This window comes from Rhinatrema bivittatum, chromosome 7 (genome assembly GCF_901001135.1).
Source record: "Rhinatrema bivittatum chromosome 7, aRhiBiv1.1, whole genome shotgun sequence".
In the NCBI taxonomy this organism is placed as follows: domain Eukaryota; kingdom Metazoa; phylum Chordata; class Amphibia; order Gymnophiona; family Rhinatrematidae; genus Rhinatrema; species Rhinatrema bivittatum.
The window spans coordinates 5,150,121-5,167,706 of NC_042621.1; the positions used below are offsets into that span (position 1 = coordinate 5,150,121).

General features: G+C 43.7%; 1 protein-coding gene across 1 annotated transcript in view; it reads right to left on the reverse strand.

Moving 5' to 3' along the window:
• The window catches only part of CRISPLD2 (cysteine rich secretory protein LCCL domain containing 2), an 82,611-nt gene that overhangs the window by 41,742 nt on the left and 23,283 nt on the right, over positions 1-17,586 (reverse strand). The window contains exons 4-6 of the mRNA XM_029608087.1: positions 9,141-9,273; positions 6,542-6,657; positions 4,910-5,010 (exon numbers count right to left, since the gene is read on the reverse strand). Of these exons, the coding sequence (XP_029463947.1) occupies positions 4,910-5,010; positions 6,542-6,657; positions 9,141-9,273 (350 nt within the window). The remainder of the gene's footprint in view (positions 1-4,909; positions 5,011-6,541; positions 6,658-9,140; positions 9,274-17,586) is intronic.

Below are 17,586 nucleotides of genomic sequence, written 5' to 3' on the forward strand. Positions count from 1 at the left end.
CATGTGTCCTTGTCTTTCCCCTGCTAATACTTTTCTATTTAGTGTCCTATCAACACTGAGTTTTCAGGACATGTCAGGTCTTCTAATGGCTCCTACTTGTTAGGATTCATGGCTTGTGGGAATGAGTGCAAGCTGCTGGACTATCCTCGATGCCGCCACCAGCTGGGCCTTGTGTTGCGGCAAGATGCCGCCAGTCTCCACTCACATGATGCAGGGCACTGCCATGATCATTGCTCCTCCAGTCTGCCTTAGGCACATGTGCGCCCAACCGCACCTAAAGGGCCCGCAGTGGGAAAATGCTGCGGTCCTCACAGATGATGTCAGCACCTCAGCCCTATATAAGGGCTCCCGGATTTCCCCTCCTTGCCTCAGCAATGGATCTCCTGCCTAGTAGAGTGTGTTGCTACACAGAGTTCCTGCATTTCCAGCCTTGCCTCCCTGTCCAGCCGTGTCTAGCTTGTTTTCCTTGTTGTTTCTTCCAGTGTCTTCTGTATGTCCATGTCCACACTTTGCTTGTTTCTCCAGATCTTGACCTCTTGTTTGGACAAGACCACGATTCTCCACCACCTGGATCCTGATGGCTTCCTTGGACCTGACCGGCCTTGGCTTTCCTCTAACCCTCTTAAGCTTGCAGTCTACTCTGTTTCTGGTGTGTCTCTGGATTCTAAGTATTGCCTCCACCCTAGGGACCTGCCTAAGTCCTGCTGGCCGCTAGAGTCCAAGGGCTCAATCTGCGGAGGAGGCTGCTGATAAAGGTGAAGGTCCAGACTGTCCTGCTACAGGGTGTGTTCGCCAGCACTAAGGGCTCACATACCCCCTATCCCTTACAGATTGCTGAGGCCATGAGCTCGGCAGACTTGTCACCTTGCCTCCGCCATTACCGGCCTAGCACACCAGCTTCACCAGCAGCAGGATCAGCTGAATACCATGTCTGGCTATCTTCAGGGCACTGTGGCCTGACCTGCTCTGGTGCTTGCTCCAGCACCCGTCTTCTGACCTGCCATGCCCACACTCCACTTGCCCTCGTCTGAGGTATGATGGGGATCCCAGTAGCTGTAGAGGCTTTCTTAACCAGTGCTGGATGCAATTTGAGCTGCAGGCACCATTATTCATGAAAGACTGTGTCAAGGTGACCTACATTCTTTCCTTGCTGGATGGCATCGCATTAGCTTGGGCTTCCCCCACTGGGAAAGGGATGACCCACTCTTGCGGGATCTGGCACACTTTCTGCAAGAGTTCTGAAAAATATTTGATGAGCCCAGTTGCACTACTTCCGAGTCTTCTGAACTTCTGCAGATCAAGCAAGGCTCCCAGTCTGTGGGGGAAAACACAGTGCAATTCCACACCTTGGCCTCTGAACTCTAGTGGAGTAGCAATAGCCTGATTGCAATTTTCCGACAAAGACTTTCAGAATGCATTAAAGACCAGCTGGCTGCCTGAGACCTACCATCTATCCTGGAGGGGTTGATCAATCTAGTCGTACAAATAGACCTGAGGTTCCAGGAACGAGACAAAGAAAACAACTGGAACCATCCCCCTGTCCATCTTGATCCTGATTATCAGAGGCCTATAACTCATCATCCTCCTCCAGAGTCAGGATCCCCATCAGTAGAACCCATACAAGTGGATAGTTTCAAGATCTCAGATGACGAGAAGCAGAGGTGTCATACACATATCTTCTGCTTTTACTGCGCTGCCCCCGGCAATTTTGCAAGGCGTTGTCCAAACAAACCAGGAATCTCAAGGACCTTGGTCTGGTGGGAGAGGCCAACCTAGGTCATCTTTGTACCTCTCAACAACTAGTGGTTTCAGTATGTCTGTCTTGAGAGGATAACACTATTGATGCTCTTGCCTTCCTGGACACTGGCACTGGAGGTAGCTTTATCCATGAGGCTCTGGTCCAACATTATAACATAACATTTCAGAATCAAGATAAAATGAGATGGGAAAAAGTATTAACACCTCTGGCATTTGATATATAAGTATATATACAGATTTTGTTTTATTTTAATTATTTAAAGTTTTATATGCTGGCTGACCACAGCGCTAGGCAGCTAACAGATAAAGCACGCATAAAAATAAAATAATACGTAAAAGCATATAGACTCAGTGGATCAACCTAAACTACAACACCAGAACAGAATAAAAATCAAAAAGATAAAAATATTTTCATATTCCACAAAGGCCTGTTTAAAGAAAAATGTCTTCAATATATATATATATATCTATATAAAGGAAAATTCATGTGCTTTAGGGTTTTGGCAGCAAAAGATTCATATTCAACTTGTTGAAAGGGCTCTTGAAAGTGTTTTGCTCAAAGCAAAATGCATTTGCTTTTCATTAATCAGCAAATCTTTCATAGTTTTAAGTTCTTTTTAATGCCACATTTCAAAAAGGAACAAGAATGAAGAAATTACTTACCTGATAATTTTGTTTTCTTTAGTGGAGACATTATGGACTCAAGACCAATGGGTTTATGCTCCCCTGCCAGCAGATGGAGACAAAGAGTCAGGTTTCAAAGATGATGTCACTCTTGATATGACCCTGCAGTGACCTCAGCCCTTCAGTATTCTCTTCAAAAGCCACTGTGGACATACTATAGAAAAAACTTGATTAAAAATGTACTCAAGCAAATATAAACACTGAACCTCAGTAAGATTTTAGATGCCCTGATCTAGGGACTGGATGATGACTTACTTGTAATCTCTTGAAATTGATATCCACTCCACGGGCAAATCTTTGGCACCATTCTTGGGCAGCCGTGGGTGGGATGCTGAGTCCATTTGTCAACACTAAGTAAAACAAATTTGTCAGGTAAGTAATTTCTCCATTTCCTAGCGTGTAGCCAGATGGACTCAGGACCAATGGAAAATACAAAAGCTACTCCCAATCGGGCCAGGAGGCTGCCCGCGGTCTGGTTAACACAGCCCTTGCAAAGGCTGCTTCCTCCCAGGCCTGAACGTCCAGGTGAACCTGGAGGTGGTGTGCAGCAGATGTTGATGGGAGGCAGCAGTCCAGCTGCCACTCATGAGACTGCCTTTTCCCTAGTGGAATGAGCTTTAACCTGAGGGGGTAATGGTTTTCCTGCCTCCACATAGGCTCCTGTGACCACCTCCTTAATCCAGCGAGCTAAGGGAGCCCATGAAACTGGTTCACCCTGCTTCCTTCCACTGTGAACGACAAACAGGCGGTTCATCTTTCGGACTGGTTCTGAAACTTCTAGATACTGCACCAAAAGCCTACTGAAATTCAAATGGTGGAGGGGGGCAGTATTCTTCCGCGTCCTTGTGCTTATCTAGGGATGGCAATGAAATGGACTGATTCAAATGAAACTCCGAGACTACCCTGGGCAAGAAGGATGGAATGGTACGAAGCTATAACGCTCCTCGAGTCATCCGGAGAAACGGTTCCCAACACAACAATGCCTGCAGTTCAGAGATGCGACGTGCCGAGCATAGAGCCACCAGGAACATTGTTTTCAGGGTTAATAAAACAGAAGGAAAGACTGCGCAGTGGCCAAAAGGAGGGCCCTGCCAAAAACTCCAGTACTAAATTAAGTATCCACAAGGGAATCGGCCACTGTAGGGATAGCCAAAGTTGCTTCACCCCTTTCAGAAAACGGGCCATGTCCGGATGAGCCGACAGGCGGGTTCCATTCACCTCACCCTTGAAACAGGAGAGAGCCGCCAACTGGACCTGTGCACAGTCTGTGCACAGTCTGTGCGTAGTGTTATGCGCACAGCATATGCACAGAGCCTCCATGCACTGCACGTTCCGAAGCTCTATGGTGGGCGATACAGGCACAAAACTGCACGCAAGATGGCGTTGCTGCAGTCTACCATGCAATGTGCCAACCAAGTCTAACGTGATGCCTAACCCACTGGGGGGGGGAACTCAACCCACTGGGAAGTCCACTTCTCCTTACCCCAAGAGAAGTCTTACCGAAACTCCTCCTCCTCTGAATCAGGAGGAAATCCTCTTCTCTTTTTTTTTTTTTTTTTTTTTAACTTACCTGGGCTCAGCACTTACCGATTGAATACATCAATGGTCTCCGGCTGCAGGGGGAGAGGGCTTTGGCTGTCACTGCCATGCTCGGCTTCCTGCACTCGCTGCCTTTCAGCTGCTTCTGCAGTAAAGTCCACGCCGGGAACCGGCTACCGAACCAAGGCAAACCTCTGAGGGATCTCGGGAATCACCTCAGGAATTCTCGACTGGGGGAGGGGCCATTAGGCATCACCGCAGGACAGCGGGGCTCTATCTTTTCTCCAGTTTAAAAGTAGAATTTCTTCTTCCAAAAGGTACAGCGATCCCCATAGGGAAAGCATGTCCGCATCTGCTGGAGATGAAGAAATACTGAAGGGCTGAGGTCACTGCAGGGGTGCATCTAGGGTGACATAAGCTTTGAAACCTGACTCCGTTTCCATTTGCTGGTTGAAGAGCATAAACCCATTGGTCCTGAGTCGATCTGGCTACACACTAGGAAAAGGGGTGTTTCTCTTGTTCTTTTTATATATATATATATATATATATATATTAAAAAATTTTATTTATTTATTTTTGTGGAAGCCCTGGCCATTTAAACAATAAATTGCAATAATTACAATGAAAGTCTTTTTTTTTTTTGTTTATGATGTGCTCAGTGCAGTGATTCCTCAGTGCAGGGCAGTGCAGTGATTCCTGAGTCAAAAATGACTCAGGAATAGCTTGGAACAGATACCTGGAACCAGCAGGTGGCTCTGCAGAAAGCATACTGATTATCGGCAGTACGGTCATAATTTCTTTTCTCTCTTGGCGTTTATAAAGGAATCAGACAGATTCCTGACACCCGCCTTTTGCAGCTCAATTACCCTTTAGCAGTGATGACCAAACAGAGAAAGTGTCTGTAGCTTGCAAGCATGCAGGACCGTACCTTTGTAACACAGGTTGTTTTGGCAGTTTCCGCCGTAGCTTGGTGGACATTCCGAACAAGTCCTGCCATTTTTGTAAGGAGCTTCTCCAATCCAGTTCCCCCTAAATTCGACAAACTGAATATTTTAATATTTTTCTGACGCCTTTTCTGTTTAATTTATCTAGAAAAGAGTAACATAGTTATTGGTTAAGATCAAAAGAAGGAAACGCAAACAAGCAACCGGAAGCTGGAAGTACTAAATTGCTATTTGGTGAACATTTACAGAAGATTTTCATTGCCTTCAGTTGGCCAAATTTGTCCTGAGCTAACGCTGGTACCTTAAGAGCCATCCCCAGCGCCACTTGCTGCCTTACGCATAACTCAGTTTCACTTGCCAGAGACGAGCCTACATCCTGGCCCACAACTCTTCAGCTACCAAGGTGCTCGACAAATGAATGTTTCCAGTGTAATCTCTGAACTGACAAACTGCAGTGAATGTGGAAAAAGAGCCGTGGGTGTATTCACTTGGACCAACATATAATCTGCAGCTTATTAGCACAAAAAAAAAAAAAAAAAGTTCAGCAAACTAAGTAAACTTTACAAAATGCAGAAGACTCCCTGTCCCTTCTCAGTTTGCATTTGTTTTGGCTGCCGAGCAGTTATAGCCGCAGATCCGCTCCGTTCTGCACTACTTATGATTCTTTAATCATGGAACTGTTCCATCAGAGGAGCGGTCCAATCTGAAATGGGGCTCTTTTCCAGTCTAAAAAAATGAAAATCCACTTTCCAAAGACCAATATCTTTAGAAAGCAAAGGGAGGGCTTTTTTTTTTTTTTACCTAGGTTCATTGGTTACTGGAAAATTTCTCTACTTCCGCACTATGTAAGTGCCTCTGACGGTGTTATCCGCTTGCAGCATAACATCATTTATGAACGGCAGGCTAGATGAACTTATAAATATATAAAATAAATAAATAACTTTTTCAACCCCCATTCTCCCTTTCCACCCACCCCTACTTCACCCAAAATCTAATTTCCAATCTCGATGCATCCCAATACATATAATGTGTTCTTTAAAGTTAGGAAAAGGTGGACTGGGGCAATGATGTGCTGCTACCAGCTCCTTATAAAGAGGTTCTGGCCATTAAGAATTTTGTTGTCAAGGGGATCTCATCAGTTCTGGTCCTTGTGGGGCTTAAAATCTCACTCATGAAGCAGTTGAGCACTATGACACAAGGAAATTTTCCTGTTAAACACTCAAGAGTGGTTTATAGTCTTAAAAAGGCTGTTGGCCCTCTCGGAAATTAATGGTCTTGCAAAGACACAAGAGTAAGAGGGGGAGGGGGAGGAAAGGGGAGAAGATGAAGGGTAGGAAGAGGAGGAAGACCGGGAGATGCAAAAATTAGACAGTAACTAATGTTGTTTCTTGAAACACATTATTTTGTCGGGCTCTAGACTGGTTCTTAGTTTGAGGTACAGACTTTCTTGAGCCTACAGTTAATCACGCAAAAATGCCACTCAGCTCCCTAAAATGAAATGAACTGAGCTGCATTCCTAATGTTAATTAAACTGGCCCTGAATTCTATCTAGGAACTACTTCCTATTTCTTGTACCACTGGAAGTCTAAAGGCTACTGCTACGCAATGATCCTTACTTGGGAGAGTAGTTGCACACTAGATAGACCGCATTTTCCCAGATCTCTCCCCAGACGTTCATCCTCGTACAGACGTTCACAGCACAGCCTACCTTGTTGGTTGTTGCCCAGACTATCTGAAAATGAAACAGATGCATGTGTTCAGTCATTTACACCATCTGAGTCTAAAAACAAGGAAGGTCAATGCGTCATTTTGGAATGGTTAGACTCAAGTAACTTTCTAGTTCTTTTGAGAACTGGGCTAATACTGGTAGCATGTCCAGGGGTGTCTATGTTGGTCAGGGACTGTATTCTGTCCACCTGATCAGTCTCCAAACCGGTGGCTGTCACTGTCTTTGGCAATGCCATTTCTGAAAGTTCATTGCCTAAAAATGGGGAGCCAATGGTGTTCCTCTATTCAATTGCATCTGGATTCCTCTTTCGCCCACAAAACAATGCACCTCCTAAAGTGTTTTTAAAGAGTGAACAAAATCAGATTCTATTTCCAAGGAAGTCTATGATGTTTTCTTATCCCAAAAGCATCACATAAGTCCTGAGTCTGTCTTCTACTGACTTCTTCGTCTCCCCACTCCACTTCCCCACATTTGTTCTCTTTAGTTTACTTTCTGAAGGGAAGATGGGCTCATGAGATCACTTTGTGTCCCCACCCTAATAATGTTTGTATTTAGTGTCTTATTGACGCCAAATTATCAGGATAGATTAGGAGACCCCAAGGAATCCTGACCGGGATATTTTTTAATCCATATTTATCTGATTTTTATATTCTGCTTTTCGGCATTTCATACCTACAGTACCTGGATTACATTCAGGTACTGTAGGTATTTCCCTGTCCCCAGAGGGCTCGCCATCTAAGTTCCTGATTCACTAAGGGTTTTCCCCATAAACCCAAAACGGGAGAAAAGCCTTAATGAATCTGGTCCTAAGTTTGTACAAATGCGAGCTTGTTCACATATTTTATGGAAAATTGAATCTGTTCACTCTGCATGGAAATTCTTCTTTTATTACAGTGCTATGTCTAGTCACTGTTGATTTTATCTCTTTCTCCCAGGTCCTCTTCATTTAAATCTAGCTTGTCACAGGAGCCCGGAATCTGCTTGCATTTCTTCCCTATTCTTAACAGGGTGTCCTGGAATCCCTGAACTATTTTTAAATATATGTTTGGTGCAATATGACTTAGTTGCTACTGTATCAAACTGCTCCTGCTACCAGAAGCCCCAAGGTCCATACAGTCTAATCCTGAAATCCTAGGAATTCTCCTTTGCCTTGGATCGGAACTGGCTTCCCTTCTCTTCAAACATGCAATGTGTCGGAACCATGATTACACTGGAAATAAGAGGAGGTGGAGGATGCCAGTTGATGGAATGTGCTCTGCTTAGAAATTTGTCACCTTCGAGATATGGCACTTCTTGCCACAGAGTCATGGCTATGTGGAGTGGCACAAGGCACATTTCTGAGAGGGGTACATACTGAGCAGTCAGAAATGGTAACTGTTATTCTCACCCATTTCTGGTGTGGCAGCACAGGGCGGTAAATTCATTAGGCATGGCAGTGTCATGGAGTGACTTGCCATTATTTGCCCCCCCCCCCCCAGTACCCTCAAAATTAAGGGAGAAATACATTATTTGGGGAGAATACTGGTCAAGTTGAGTGGATTCCATAGCTTCTATTTTTTTGCAAGAAGGCGTTTATATTTTAGGATCTAAGATTTGGTAAAGATTTGTCATTTTAAAAAAAAATTTCACCAAGGAACATGAAATTTACAGAACAAAATTAATTATAGATCATATTCTGAAGTAAAGAAGGAATTGCTATGAATGTGTTCTCATTACCAGTTTATGACTAATTTTCCAAATTTCACCATACAAACCCAAAGAAACCTGACTTGCAATGGGTCCACAAAGAAAGCAAGCAGTGGTCGAAAACTGAGCAAGTACAAAGGGTCAACAACTGCGAAGAGTGAAGCTGCTTTAAAAACCAGCCCATGTGATGAAGTTGAATTAAAGAAAGAATCACATAGGTTCTGTGTTTACCCTTCAGCATTAGGATAGCACATGCTTCTCAGCTTGTACTCCTTGATATAAGACCCCTGCTTATCACCTGTGTTCTTTACGTCTGCTTTGCCAACATATAGCAGAAGTTGTTCCTTGGTCTGATATTAATATAGTAGCCCCACCCCCCCCAACTGACTGGTTTCTGTAAAAGCTCTCCAGAGGCTGACGGAAAGAGGTCTACATTTTGGCTGAAGGCGCAGAAAGGAGGGACTTTAGTTATTTTTATGTTGCCTGTTGTACACCCCACCACCAACCGGATCTACGCATATGCCAGTTTCCCACATGGATTCCAGCTCTCAGGACCTCGTCGCTTCTTTGCTATTCTAAATCCTGTCCTGTGATCACCGTTAATTGTTTTTCCACTGCCAGGATCTGGATGATTTAATGCAATTTATTGCTGGGGTTACTGATGTTAGGGAATACCTGGCCCTTTCTGAGGTGCTATCAGCATGCTAAACAAGATGGCTTCCAACATTTGAAGGTTTTTGTCTTTCTTCTCAGATAAATCTAAATAGGAAGCCTTCATGGGTGTCAGTCTTGTTTCTTACCTGTGTGTAGTGAGTGCACATGGTTCCTGAGCACTTGTCTGGACACCAGGGATTACACTCATGGGGGTAAGGATAAGTATAATCTTTAACTTCATCATACCAGGACTGGATATGGAAGGCTGGAGAACGGTACCTAATACAACAAAAAAGACCTCTCATATGATTTTCATCAATAGTATTTATCAACATTGGAGAAATGTATCTGCACAGTGGCCAACTTTTCAAAATGATTGAGGAGTGCTAAACACACTTTATCCCTCCCTGGACACAGTGAAGGAGTTTACTCAATATTGGCATGTTCAAACACCCATAGAGCTGGTACCTATGCATGCCTACCTATACCATATGCTAAGAAGGTAAAGTTCTTAGATGAAATAAATGATTGCTTCATGGAGCAACTGGTATAAGAACCAACAGTGGGGGGTGGCAATTTTAGACGAAGCCCTTAGTGGAAAACAGGATGTGGTGACAGAGATAATGGTGTTAGGGACACTTGGCAATAGTGATCATAACATTATCAAATCTTACTTGATAATGGGAGGGAGGGCACTAAGGAAATCTATTGCAATAGCATTTAATTTTCAAATGAGAGGCTATGATATAAAGAGAAAAATGGTTATAAAAAAATAAAGCAGCAGCTGCAAAAGTCAAGAGTTTATATCAAGCATGGATGCTGTTTAAAAATACCATCTTGGAAGCCCAGATCAAATGTATTCTATGCATTAAAAAAGGTAGAGTGAAGGATAAATGAGTTTGACTACCAGCATGGTTAAAAAGTGAGGTGAGAGAGGCTGTTCTACCCAAAAGAACATCTTTCAAGAAATAGAAGAGGGATCCAGATGAAGAAACAGGAAAGAGCATAAACATTGGCAAATTAGAAGCATTGATAAGGAAGGCTTGTTGTGGAAGCAAAAACTCATAATAAAAACTTTTTCAGGTACATTTGAAGCAAAACACTTGTGAGGAAGTCAGCTGGACTATTAGATGATCAAGCGGTGAAAGGGGTGCTATGGGAGATCAAGGGCATAGCAGAGAGATTAATTCAATTCTTTGCTTCGGTCTTTACTGAGGAAGATCTAAAGCAGACACCCATGCCAGAAGTGATATTTAAAGGTGATGATTCAGAGGAAATGAAACACAACTCAGAGAACCTGGCAAATTGACAAACTAAAGAGTAGCAAATCACCTGGACTTGATGGTATATATCACAGAGTGCTAAAAGAACTGAAAAATGAAATTGCAGTCCTACTGTAAGTAAACTACTATTAAAATCAGCTATGGAACCTAAAGACTGGAGGGTGGGCCAATGTAACGCCAGTTTTTAAATAGGGTTCAAAAGGGAACAAAATTCCTGAACAGACACAGTTTAATGGGACACAGTCAATATGGATTTAACCAAGGGAAGTCTTGCCTCACTAATTTGCTACATTTTTTTGAGGGTGTGAATAAACATGTGGATAAAGGTGGGCCAGCTGCATTCCAGAAAGCATTTGACAAAGAATCTCATGAGAGACTCTTGAAGAAATTAAAGTTATGGGATATTCTATTGTGGATTGAGAATTGGTTTAAAAGATAGAAACTAGAGAGCAGGGCTAAATGGTCAATTTTATTAATGGAGAAAGATGAATAGTGGAGTGCCCCAGGGGTCTGTACTAGGATCACTGTTGTTTAACATATTTGTAAATGACCTAGAAATGGGAATGAGTGAGGTGATTAAGTTTGCTGATGATACAAAATTATTCAAAGTTGTTAAATCACAAGAAGATTGTGAGGACCTTGTGAGACTGGGCATCCAAATGGCAGTTGGCATTTAATGTGGCCAAGTGCAAAGTGATGCATGTCAGAAAGTGCCATCCAAATTATAGCTACACACTACAAGGTTCCACATTGGGAGTCACCACCCAGGAAAAGGATTTAGGAGTCATTGCTGAAAATACGTTGAAATCCTTTGCTCAGTGCGCGGCGGCAACCAAGAAAGCAGATAGAGTGCTAGGAATCATTAGGAAAGGAATGGAGAATAAAACAGAGAATATCATAATGCCTCTGTACCGCTCCAAGGTGCAACCACACAAAATGCTCCGTCCCCATTACCAGGGATGAAAAAATCACCACCACATGCGGCATTAAACTGAAGCGTTATAGGAACTCCTTCCAATTATCAGTCAGAACGCAGCCTGTAGAGATAATTATGTGCTTGTTGCAGGCAGGGTACGAAATGCTCTCCCACCTTCCTTTCTCAACATTGCTGAGAACTGACTGGTCTAAGAACTTGTCACTACTGGAGATGGTCTGAAAAACTCAAGACCACGGCCTTAAATTCCTTCCATAATCCAGGCGCTGATGAGGGAGTGCGGTATATTACTGGTGGGAGAGGGGAGGGGGAGTGACAAAGATCCCCGTGTTTTTCCACAGTGTAACTCGTCTGTGCTTCCTTTAGGAAATTATCCCCATAACAAAAGAATAAGGATTCTATTGATTCTCATAACTTTGGCTACATGAATCAACAATCATTCTCTTTTCAACCATGCAACCTTCTATGAATCAATAAAAATCCTGTAACAGATCTGAGGTTTCTTAAAGTAGACAGCCAGCCAGACACCCTATATGTATCGCCGTATACAGTACTTCTGGCACGTATCATTTGGAACCAGTTAAAGCAAACAAATTGGAAAAAGCTGTGTTCTGCGTGACACTGGAAGAGACACCACAAATGCAAATTTTATGCACATTGCATGTCATTTGCTGTACTAACAATAGAAACAAGAGAAATTCAATAACCACATATGTTTAGACTCTGGACATTTTCTGATGGGATCACCAGTCCACAAATTGCCATGCAATAATGCAGCCAGCAGTCATTTATTCCCTGTACGATGATGTGTCAGTTTTGTGGAATTTACATTGCACTAGCTTTGAAGTTCACACGTGTCACAAATGTAGCTGATCCTTACAACATGCACAGTTGTTTCAAGCCTGGCACGGTATATGTGGTTGGCTCAGCCAAAAGAAATCACTGTGGGATATCCAGTGTTGAGAATATATTTTATTTCAGTGATATCTGCTGTGAAAGAAATATTTCCCCTTTTATTTTCCTTCCCAGGGGTCTCTGCCACTGTTCCCTTTTCAAACGGCATGTCCAGATGGCTCAGGAGACCCTTGCCAGTTGAAGGGATGGAGGGGTGTCTCTTCTGTGCCCTCCTCTATGCTCATTCACCAGCAGAGGCCACCATAGTAACCTCAGCCATCTCCTGCTCCACCTTGCCAGCAGGCCAGAGTGCACCACCTTCTCTATGGTGCACTGAGGTCCAGCTGGCTTCAATGGCTGGAAGATACAGACCTGGATATCCCACAACAGCTGTGTATGGGGCCACAGCAGAAACCATGGGGCTGGCTCAGATGTGAAAAAGTTGTAGATGGTAATATGACATTAACTTGTCAGGATTGATGATGAGTCGTGAAGGATCTTACAACAAGAGTAAGCAAGACTGTACGTGGTCTAGATTTAATTTTGGTTGGCAAAACAACTGCAAAAATGGGATATGTCAGACAATATCATATGTCCTATTACTGTACTTTGATGATTCAGATAAACTGGCCCAAATAACGGTGAACCTGGAAGATGTAGTACACCAGATTGACAAACTGTAGAATAGCAAATCACCTGGACCGGATGGTATAAACCTCAGGGTTCTGAAAGAACTCAAAAATAAAATTTCAGACCTAGTACATTTAGGGCTAGATTTTAAAAGCCCTGCGCGCCAGCGCGCCTATTTTGCAAAGGCCGCCGGCGCGCGCATAAGTCCCGGGGCTTCGTAAAAGGGGCGGGAAGGGGCGTGTCCTGGGGGCATGTCCAGGGTCAGGGGGCAATCCGGGGCGGGTCCAGGGCGTGGCGATAGTTCGGGGGCGGGCGGGGGGCGGTCCCGAGTCCCCCGGCACTGCGGCCTGTGCCGGAGGATGCTGAGGCGGCGCGGGCAAGTTACGCCTGCTTCAAGCAGGCGTAACTTGCACAACAAAAGGTGAGGGGGGGGATTTAGGTAGGGCTGGGGGGTGGGGTAGATAGGGGAAGGGAGGGGAAGGGAGGGGAAGGTGGGGGGATGTGGAAGGAAAGTTCCCTCCGAGGCCGCTCTGATTTCGGAGCGGCCTTGGAGGGAACAGAGGCAGGCTGCGTGGCTCGGCGCATGCAGGCTGCCGATTTTGCGCAGCCTTGCGCGCGCCGACCCCGGATTTTATAAGATACACGCGGCTACGTGCGTATCTTATAAAGTACGCGCGCGCGTACTGTTTTAAGATCTACCTCTTAATTTGTAACTTATCATTAAAATCATCCCTTGTACCTGAAGACTGGAAGATGGCCAATGTAACCCCAATATATAAAAAGGGCACCAGAGGTGATCCGGGAAACTATAGATCCGGGGAGCCTGAATTCAGTTCCGGAAAAATTGTGTAAACTATTATAAAGAATAAAATCACAGAACATATAGATAGACATAATTTAATGGAACATAGCTAGCAAGGATTTACTCAAGGGAAGTCTTGCCTCACAAATCTGCTACTTTTTTTGAAGGGGTTAATAAACATGTGGATAAAGGTGCACTGGTAAAAGTGGTGTATTTGGATTTTCAGAAGGTGTTTGACAAAGTCCCATATGAAAGGCTTCTAAGAAAACTAAAAAGTAATGGGATAGGTGGTGATGTCCTTTCGTGGATTACAAACTGTCAGACTGGAAGATTGAGCATACATATGACAGATGAAATATAATGTGGACTAGTACAACATCATGCATATAGGGAATAATAGCCCTTGCTGTAGTTACACAATGTTAGGTTCCATATTAGGAGTTACCAACCAGGAAAGAGATCTAGGCGTCATAGTGGATATTACATTGAAATCGTCTGTTCAGTGTGCTGCGGCAGTCAAAAAAGCAAATAGAATGTTAGGAATTATTAGGAAGGGAATAGCAAATAAAATGAAGGATGTCATAATGCCTCTGTATCACTCTATGGTTAAACCGCACTTTGAATACTGTGTGCAATTCTGGTCACTGCATCTCAAAATAGATATAGTTGCACTGGAGAAGGTACAGAGAAGGGCAAGCAAAATGTTAAAGGGGATAGAACAGCTCCCCTATGAGGAAAGGCTAAAACATAGAAACATAGAAACATATATAGAAACATAGAAACATAGAAACATATAGAAACATAGAAATGACGGCAGAAGAAGACCAAACGGCCCATCCAGTCTGCCCAGCAAGCTTCACACATTTTTTCTCTCATACTTATCTGTTTCTTTTAGCTCTTGGTTCTATTTCCCTTCCTCCCCCACCATTAATGTAGAGAGCAGTGATGGAGCTGCATCCAAGTGAAATATCTAGCTTGATTAGTTAGGGGGTAGTAGGGGTAGTAACCGCCGCAATAAGCAAGCTACACCCATGCTTATTTGTTTTAACCCAGACTATGTTATACAGCCCTTATTGGTTGTTTTTCTTCTCCCCTGCCGTTGAAGCAGAGAGCTATGCTGGATATGCATCTAAAGTGAAGTATCAGGCACATTTGGTTTGGGGTAGTAACCGCCGTAACAAGCCAGCTACTCCCCGCTTTGTGAGTGTGAATCCTTTTTTCTTCTCCCCTGCCGTTGAAGCTATGCTGGGTATGCGTGAAGTATCAGTTTTTCTTCTCCCCTACCGTTGGAGCAGAGAGCTATCCTGGATGTGCATCGAAAGTGAAGTATCAGGCACATTTGGTTTGGGGTAGTAACCGCCGTAACAAGCCAGCTTTGTGAGTGCAAATCCTTTTTTCCACATTTCCTCTTGCTGTTGAAGCTTAGAGTGATGTTGGAGTCACAGTAACCATGTGTATGTTTATTGAATAAGGGTATTGTGTCCAGGCAGTAGCCATCATTCTGGCGAGTCACCCACTCTTCATTGGCGGCCTCTTGACTTTATGGATCCACAGTGTTTATCCCACGCCCCTTTGAAGTCCTTCACAGTTCTGGTCTTCACCACTTCCTCCGGAAGGGCATTCCAGGCATCCACCACCCTCTCCGTGAAGAAATACTTCCTGACATTGGTTCTGAATCTTCCTCCCTGGAGCTTCAAATCGTGACCCCTGGTTCTGCTGATTTTTTTCTTATGGTAAAGGTTTGTCGTTGCCTTTGGATCATTAAAACCTTTCAAGTATCTGAAAGTCTGTATCATATCTCCTCTGCTCCTCCTTTCCTCCAGGGTGTACATATTTAGATTCTTCAATCTCTCCTCGTACGTCATCCGATGAAGATCCTCCACCTTCCTGGTCGCCCTTCTCTGTACCGCTTCCATCTTGTCCTTGTCTCTTTGTAGATACGGTCTCCAGAACTGAACACAGTACTCCAGGTGAGGCCTCACCAAGGACCTGTACAAGGGAATAATCACTTCCCTTTTCTTACTCGATATTCCTCTCTCTATGCAGCCCAGCATTCTTCTGGCTTTTGCTATCGCCTTGTCGCATTGTTTCGCAGACTTCATATCATTAGACACTATCACCCCAAGGTCCCTCTCCTGCTCCGTGCACATCAGCCTTTCCCCCCCCATCGAATACAGTTCATTCGGATTTCCACTCCCCATATGCATGACTTTGCACTTCTTGGCATTGAATCTCAGCTGCCATATCTTCGACCACTCTTCCAGTTTCCTTAGATCCCGTCTCATTCTCTCCACTCCTTCCGGCGTGTCCACTCTGTTGCAGATCTTAGTGTCATCCGCAAAAAGACAAACCTTACCTTCTATCCCGTCCGCAATGTCGCTCACAAAGATATTGAACAGGACCGGTCCCAACACCGATCCTTGCGGTACACCACTTAAAACCGCTCTCTCTTCAGAGAAGGTTCCATTTACCATCACACATTGTCTTCTGTCCGTCAACCAATTTGCAATCCAGGTCACCACCTCGGCACTCACTCCCAAGCTTCTCGTTTTATTGACCAGTCTCCTGTGCGGAACCGTATCAAAAGCTTTGCTGAAATCTAAGTATATGATATCGAGTGCTCTTCCTCGATCCAATTCCTTGGTTACCCAGTCAAAAAAGTCAATCAGATTTGTTTGACAGGATCTTCCCCTGGTGAGGGGGTTAGGGGGTGAGGGGGTTAGGGCTGTTCAGTTTGGAGAAGAGACGGCTAAGGGGGGATATGATAGAGTGTACAAAATTATGAAAAGACTTGTACAGATAAATGTGAATTGGTTATTTACTCTTTTGGATAAATAAAGGACTAGGGGGCACTCCATGAAGTTAGCAAGCAGCACATTTAAAATTAATCGCAGAAAGTTCTTTTTCACTCAATGCACAATTAAGCTCTGGAATTTGTTGCCAGAGGATGTGGTTAAGGCAGTTAGTGTAGCTGGGTTTAAAAAAATGGTTTGCATAAGTTCCTGGAGGAGAAGTCCATAAATTGCTATTATTCAATAGGGAATAGCCACTGCTTGTTGCCAGCATCAGTAGCATGGGTATTTAATGTACTTGTGACCTGGATTGGCCAATGTTGGAGACAGGATACTGGACTTGATGGACCTTTGGTCTCACCTAGTATGGCATATCTTATGTTCTTCTGTTCTATGTTATTCCCAGCATTCAGATTCATCTTTACAGTTTAAACGTAATCCCTAGAAGCCTAAAAAACAGTCTTCTACCAAAATCTGACTGCATTCTTGTATTCTGGACAAAACAGGGAGATTGATATCCAGTTCTTAAAGGAAAAAGGAACATTTTTATAATAAATCATTTCCCATCTCTTTTTGAGTTTTACACATATTTGTGGAAAATAAATACATTTCAAATTCAGACTAGTGGAATTTCTAGTTCCTGCCAATAGTTTACAACAGTTGAAAAAAATCATTTGAATAAATGCTGGTACATTGTGTTGCTGGCCAAGACCTTTGATTGAACACAGAAGCATCATCATGGAGACGAGACATCAGCTTGATACCTTTATGCACCGCCTACCATGACCCCATGAGGAAACCACTTATTCCCATCTGTGCTCGAGTTAAGAACAGGACTCTGTTTACCTTTGACCTGCCCTTTTCAGTGCTATAACTTGCTGTCTTAGCTGCTATGGGCAAATTAATTCGTTTGTCCCATAAACACGGTTGTTCAGTGATTTGCAGCTCCGTGTCACTCATATTTGCTAGGGGATGCTACTGTTTCCTCAGCAAAGACCTCACCGTGACATAACGACATGCAAAGTGGTTTCAACAGCAACAAAATTATCTGCAGAAAAGTTACCAGAAAAAGATCAAGTGGCCAGATGGTGATTTTAGAGTTTGATCAACTGGTGGCTAAACTTGGCTGATGGCATTCACCGTGATTTGACTTCTTTTGTCCCTTCATTTGAAATTCAAGGTCTTAAAAAAAAAAAAAAAAAAGTACTTTCACTGTGGCACCATAGCGCTCCTCTGTTCCTCTCCTTTTACCGCACA